The sequence below is a fragment of the Clarias gariepinus genome, chromosome 23, assembly GCF_024256425.1.
Source record: "Clarias gariepinus isolate MV-2021 ecotype Netherlands chromosome 23, CGAR_prim_01v2, whole genome shotgun sequence".
Taxonomy (NCBI): Eukaryota; Metazoa; Chordata; class Actinopteri; order Siluriformes; family Clariidae; genus Clarias; species Clarias gariepinus.
In genome coordinates, this window is record NC_071122.1 from 14,582,216 (window position 1) to 14,588,552 (window position 6,337).

The 6,337-nt window shown below is 37.2% G+C and overlaps 1 protein-coding gene across 1 annotated transcript; it reads right to left on the bottom strand.

Moving 5' to 3' along the window:
* Positions 1-1,584: 1,584 nt before the first annotated feature.
* Positions 1,585-5,745, bottom strand: nmur3 (neuromedin U receptor 3). Its single transcript, XM_053483470.1, has 2 exons — positions 4,875-5,745; positions 1,585-1,988 (listed from the first exon to the last, which is right to left on the bottom strand). Exons 1-2 carry the CDS (start codon positions 5,743-5,745, stop codon positions 1,585-1,587), a joined length of 1,275 nt encoding a protein of 424 aa, XP_053339445.1.
* Positions 5,746-6,337: the final 592 nt, after the last annotated feature.

The window sequence follows — 6,337 nt, forward strand, 5'->3', positions numbered from 1 at the left end:
ATTGTGAAATACTCAGACCGGCTTGTCTGGCACCAACAACCATGCCACACTCAAAATTGCTTAAATCACCTTTCTTCCCCATTCTGACATTCAGTTTGGAGTTCAGGAGATTGTCTTGACCAGGAACACCCCTAAATGCATTGAAGCAACTGCCATGTGATTGGTTGATTAGATAATTGCATTAATGAGAAATGTAACAGGTGTTTTTAATAATCCTTTCGGCGAGTGTATATTCTAAAATAAATAATAGTAATAATAGACATTGCCCCAGCGGTTGAAAGCCACTTATGTATTGAACCACAGCTAGTATTAGTTTAGTGATTTCAACTATTTATGAGACATACGGTATGCAGTTACATTTAAGCATTTGGCAGACACCCTTCTCCAGAGCAACTTACATTTTTATCTCATTATACATCTGTGTAGTTGAGGGTTAAGGGCCTTGCTCAAGGGCCCAATAGTGGCAACTTATTGGCCGTGGGGTTTGAACCTGGGACCTTCCAAAACGTAGTCCAATGCCTTAACCATTAAGCTACTGGACGCCTGTATCCAGTTAGCCATAGTTGAGAAAAAACAATGGCCTATAAGTAACTAATAGTAATTATTCTAAAACTAAAAAATTTTTTGTATGAATTTTAATAAAATACATACCAGCACAAATTACATTTTCACACTATTGACATCACAATTGATACATGAAGAATGTCCTATGTTCCCATGGACAATAAACTGTTGTACAGTATCATGTACAGCCAATTCTGTACCCCATTAGCTTTTGTACGCACCTTTTTCTCAAGTCTTTGTTTGTAAGCTCCCCTTTCATCAACTGCTGTTCATCTGTTTGGTGGGGACAAAATGCTAGGCATCACCTCTCTTACTACTGTGCCTTTCATATCCTTGAAAACAAAATTAGTCTACCATTTTGCTGCCAAGGTAACTGATGTCCATTAGGAGAGCATGGTCCATCAATGAAACCAGTTCAACCTCTATTACAGTGCTTTCAGTAAGCTCACTTATATTTTTTCCCAAACCAGTGAAAAACACAGCAGTACACTGATTACTTATATGCGTTATATCACAGTGTAATAGACAACCACGATAAAAGAGAAAAATAGTCCTTGAAAAATCTGAAAGCCTTAAGAGAAAAAGAAACATAATGCAATCCATGTCCTCTATCATAACAATGATTTTTTGCGCAGCTTATAGAGCTTGGATATATGAAAATATATAATATTGTGGTGAAGTGGGTCACAATAGACTTTTCGGAGATGTAGTATTGTGGTACATTATCAGTATTATTATAAGAAATAAACGTTATTATCATCTAAATAAGGATGGGTTTTCTGTTGAGTCTGGTTCCTCTCAATATTTCACCCTATTGCCATCTCAGGGAGTTTTTTCTTGCCACCTTCACCCTCATCAGGCACAATATTATAATTTAGATTCATACATATTTTCATATATTTATACTCATTTCCCAAATTTTTCTTTTGATTCTGTAACGCTGCTTTGCGACAATTTTGCGAACATTGTTAAAAGCGCTATATAAATCAAATTGAATTGAATGCAAATCCATAGACTGTATTACATAAATGTAGTGTCAAGGTCCTGCTCCCATCCTGTGCTGGGGATAACAGAGGGTTGGGGAGCTTTTGGATATCGGCTGCAGGACTGAGAGGTGATTCTGGCAGCCTCGTTGGTTTTAAGAAAAGAAATCCTCTTGCTGTAGGGTGGAGAGTTGCTCCGCGAGGCATTAACTTCGTGGTGCCTACACATCAGCTCAAAAAATCGCTCTCGAAAGCGACTGGATAGGAGGTTGTAGATAATGGGATTGATGGCAGAGCTGAGGTAAAACAACACTCCGGAGAGGATATGCACATACTCAAAGATGTTGTGCATGTGATCGGTCCAATTAGTGATGAAACTCCACAAGAGTCTGTCAATATGGAATGGAGCCCAGCAGATAGCAAAGGCTAGCACTACAACAGCTGCAGCAAATAACAAAGAAGAGCGTTAAAATACAAACAACAGGTTCAGATAAGACAGAAGGGCTGGAACCATAACATTAAGGACTAAACAGATAGATTGATGATTAAAAAACTGACTGCAGGAAACTTTTCATGAGTATCATACCAGCATTGTCATATAGCGATCCCCGCCCCTTAATGGTCATTTAAAAACCACAATACAGTATATTATATGAACTGCAAAGAGGATTATTCGGTCAAATAGCACATGATGTAATTCTCAGGTATTAACTCACTTTTATTCCACATATAATGTATAATTGTATTTAATAAATATACCATACAAACTGTATACACAAATCAAATATAAGATTACTAACATTGTGCTCAGTATTGCATCCTGTGCCTTCCAGGATGCTCTGGCCCCTCTGGGCATGAATTTACAAGACCTCTGTGGTGTCCGGTACCAGGACATTGGCAGTGGATTGTGCTGTGGGTTGTGGGAGGTCATGGAGTTTGGAAGTCAGCCAGCAGTCTTGGACTCTATTTATTTGCTGGGCCCTGTGAGTGGTGGGCTGTGGTTTACTCTTATACCTTTCTTTTATGGAGCGCATTGACTTTTCCTGTGGAATGATTGGCTGGCTTTTGGTTGCATGGTTGAGCCTTGGGTGGCCATTATCGTGTCACTAGTCTACTGAAATACAATTGATAATCAATGTTAATTTGTTAATGTTATGGCTGTTCGGTCGATGGAAATGTATTAATTTATGTGGGTTTAACTTTTAGATACATCTACTACATTAAATATAAATATAAATCCAAACAGCATGGTTCACTTATGGAAGAAAAAATATGTTTATTAAACAGAAAAAGTATCCATTCATTCCTAATGTTGTGTTAATGATATAATTTGATTCATACAGTTTAAAACAGAAATGAAAGGGTTTGCTTAATACTACCTGTAGTTTCTTTATCTTTCTAGACTAATTCTGTTTATAGCTGTTCTCTCCTCCTTTTTTTTTTAATATTCCGAGAATAAACATACTCTGTTACTGCAAACATTATCATAATTGTTTACAGTGCACGTTCTATAGATTAAGCAATAAACTGTGTTTTGTATAACAGCTTCTGGCTATGTGGCAGAAATAATGCATAATGAATGACTCATTGTGTCAACTCTCTCGTGTGAGAATTGCCAGGCAGCTCATATGTTGTTGCCACTGCTGTTGATTTATTATATTTTTCATTACTTTTAAGTGAAGGCTATGGGTATCTGGGTAAATTAGAGTGATTACATTTAGACTAGGATGACCCTGAACATTTCGCATCTGGCTTTTATATGTATACCGCGTCAGTTTATGGTGCCTAAACATTTTATTTGAAATCCTTTTAAGGGTTTTAATGATGAGTAAAAATACAGATTACTTATATACTAATATTAATTGCCACTTCCTTCTTGTTGACAGTGCCAATGTGGACCTGACTTAAAAGCACAATCTTTTGAGACTGAAATTTCAACAAAAAGGCAGACCAAAACCCCAAAGAAAATTTATGTCCTTACTGTATCTCAAAGACTGATTGGTTCCGTTTGTTATTATTCCTCTTTCACAAGGTAAATTAACTCAAGGTAGGAATACAGCACCATCAGTGCACCTCGGCATTCAAAATGCATTCTCGCCACTTCGAATTGTGCTTGAGTTCAGCTTGTGCTGAATTTGTGTATAGGGCTTAAACCTATGCGGTGCCATATAGGACTTAAATCAAACTTCACTCATCCACACCTACATGAAACACTTACATACACATATATGAAACAGTCACACATAAATACATGCTACTAAGTGTGTGTGCATGAGTGAAGCTTGATTTAAGCCCTGTATGGCACCTCCTAGTTTCCTCATAGTTTTCAGTCTGGTAGCTTAATTTACTTCTTACCAGCAACAGGTAATAAGTACCCTTATTAATATTTTATATTTCTACTTCTTCTTAAAAGTAAAATTATCTTTGTGGTTGCAACTTATTGAAATTCTCTAGCATAGTTTGACTATTAGGTCTTTCAAACGATACCAGTCAAAGTCTCCATCTGGTGTTCAGAATATCTTTGCAATAATGCACAGTGTGTTCATTAAACTTGATGAAATAGAGTGTGTCTGGGGACAAAGCAGCCCACCTGAAAATATTCTATGAAACCCCAACAATATGCTAAAGGCCATTTAGAAAATGTGCATGCCTGTTATTGTCTGTTAGATGTTTTATACTTGCTGTTTTATGGAATAGAACAAAAGATTACCCCTCATTGGACACCTGGATGCAAGACTTGACTAGTAGTAAATGAAGTGTAAGCAGGTGCAAACAACAGAACAAAAAAAAGGCATTTTAAATTTTATTAGACAGTGCATTCTTTGTCCTGTTTGAATGTACTGCTTACACTTCATTCACTACTAGTCAAGTCTTGCATCCAGGTGTCCAATGAGTGGTAATCTTTTGTTCTATTCCATAAAACAGCAAAGATAAAACATCTAACAGACAATAACAATCCATGGGAGATCTTCCAAATGGGGTGCAACCCATTTGTACCCACCTGTACCAACCTGCCAATCAGTAAATCTGATATAAGCGGAAATTCAACAGTTGGAATCTTTTGAGGGCAGTAGATGTAACTTGTGAACATTATAAATAACATATAAACTGTAAGCATAAAGTTCAGTACAATTACTTGGATTCATTTCAGAAACTGCTGTATAAGTCTAGCTAGATGTCACACTACTTTCCTTATCTAGCAGCTAGCTGGACTGTGAGGACATGGCAGATACTGCAAATGTTGACCTCCCCTTAAGAAATCATCATATAATAAATAAATAAATAAATAAATAATGTTTTTTGAAAAAGCATGCAATTGTGACTTACCTAGCATTTTGGTAATCTGCCTCCTGCGTCCGTTCTCAATTTGGATCTTCCAACTGGTATCAGCGCTACAATTCGTTCTCAGTTTCCTTCCTTTCTGCCTCTGTTCCCTGCCCAGGTTTATCCCTATCACTAGATAAAGCACACTAATCACTGTCATGGGCACAAAGTAGAATAGAATGGTGGTCACCTGGATCACCAAGTTGTAGATCCACTGGGGCTTTAAAAGGTTGCAAGTGGCTGACTCTAGGACCTTCTCAGGTAGATAATAATAATGTAGGCCATGAAGAGAAGTGTTGGGAATGGCGCAGACCAGGGAAACAGCCCAAACCCCTCCGATTACTCTCTGGGCATGTTTGTTGGTGATGGCATATCGTGTCTTAAGTGGGTGGACCACAGCCACATAGCGTTCAATGCTCAAAACCATGACATTGAGCACAGATGCGAAGCAAACAGTCTCAAATAGAAAGATTTTAAAAGAGCAAATGCTCTCACCAAATGGGAAAGGGTAGTTCTGCCACAGGTCGTATATCTCCAGAGGCATTCCAAACAGCAGCACCAGTAGATCAGAAATAGCCAGGCTTAAAAGGTACAGGTTTGTGGGTGTTCTCATCTTTCTATGCTTAGTGATCACAGTGCAGGTGAGAAGGTTCCCAACCACACCAGTGACAAAGATAAGTATGTAAGTTAGTGTCACTGGGAGGAAGTATGGAGACCTTCTTGGCCCAAGTAGTCTGAGCAGAATATCTTCCAGGGTTTGGGGCTGACAATGTTCACTTCCATTGCTAGTGTGATTAAATGAAGTGATGTTGCACGGAGCGAAATCAAATTCAGTTCCATTTAGAAAAGGACCACAAAAGCATTTTATGGACATTCTTAAATGTTATAATCTTAGGAAGGATCTGAAGCCAAGAATCTGGAAAAACAGATCCTTAAACAGTTTTAGACCTCATGCTCAGTATGGTGGAGACCTATAAAAGAAATTACACTTGTCACAATGTTGTGAGTGTGTTTAGAAATGCATATAAACAATTGGCACAAAAACATTGGAAAACATTTTTAGCATTTAAGAAAATCTTACATTTTAACACAAATAATTTTCCTTACATTTAAATAGTAGCATTTTTTTTATCAAGATTTAAAAGTTTCCAGTTAACCATGCATTCACTGTACACATACATACAGTACATACATACAGTGGCACGAAAAAGAATAAGCTTTTTGTGGTCATTAATTCAAGGATTCACATACAGTACATTTTCCACTAGCACTATGAGGTTTTTATGGTTGGTTTCAATAAAGATTCAATTGTGTTATTATTTTAGGCACATTATATTTGTTAATAGTATTGACAATACTCTTGAAGATCAAACATTACATTTTATGATAAGTTAATGCAGACACCTATGAAATCCCAAAAGTTTCACAAAAAATTTTTTCTTGTCACTGTACAGTATACTGTATAC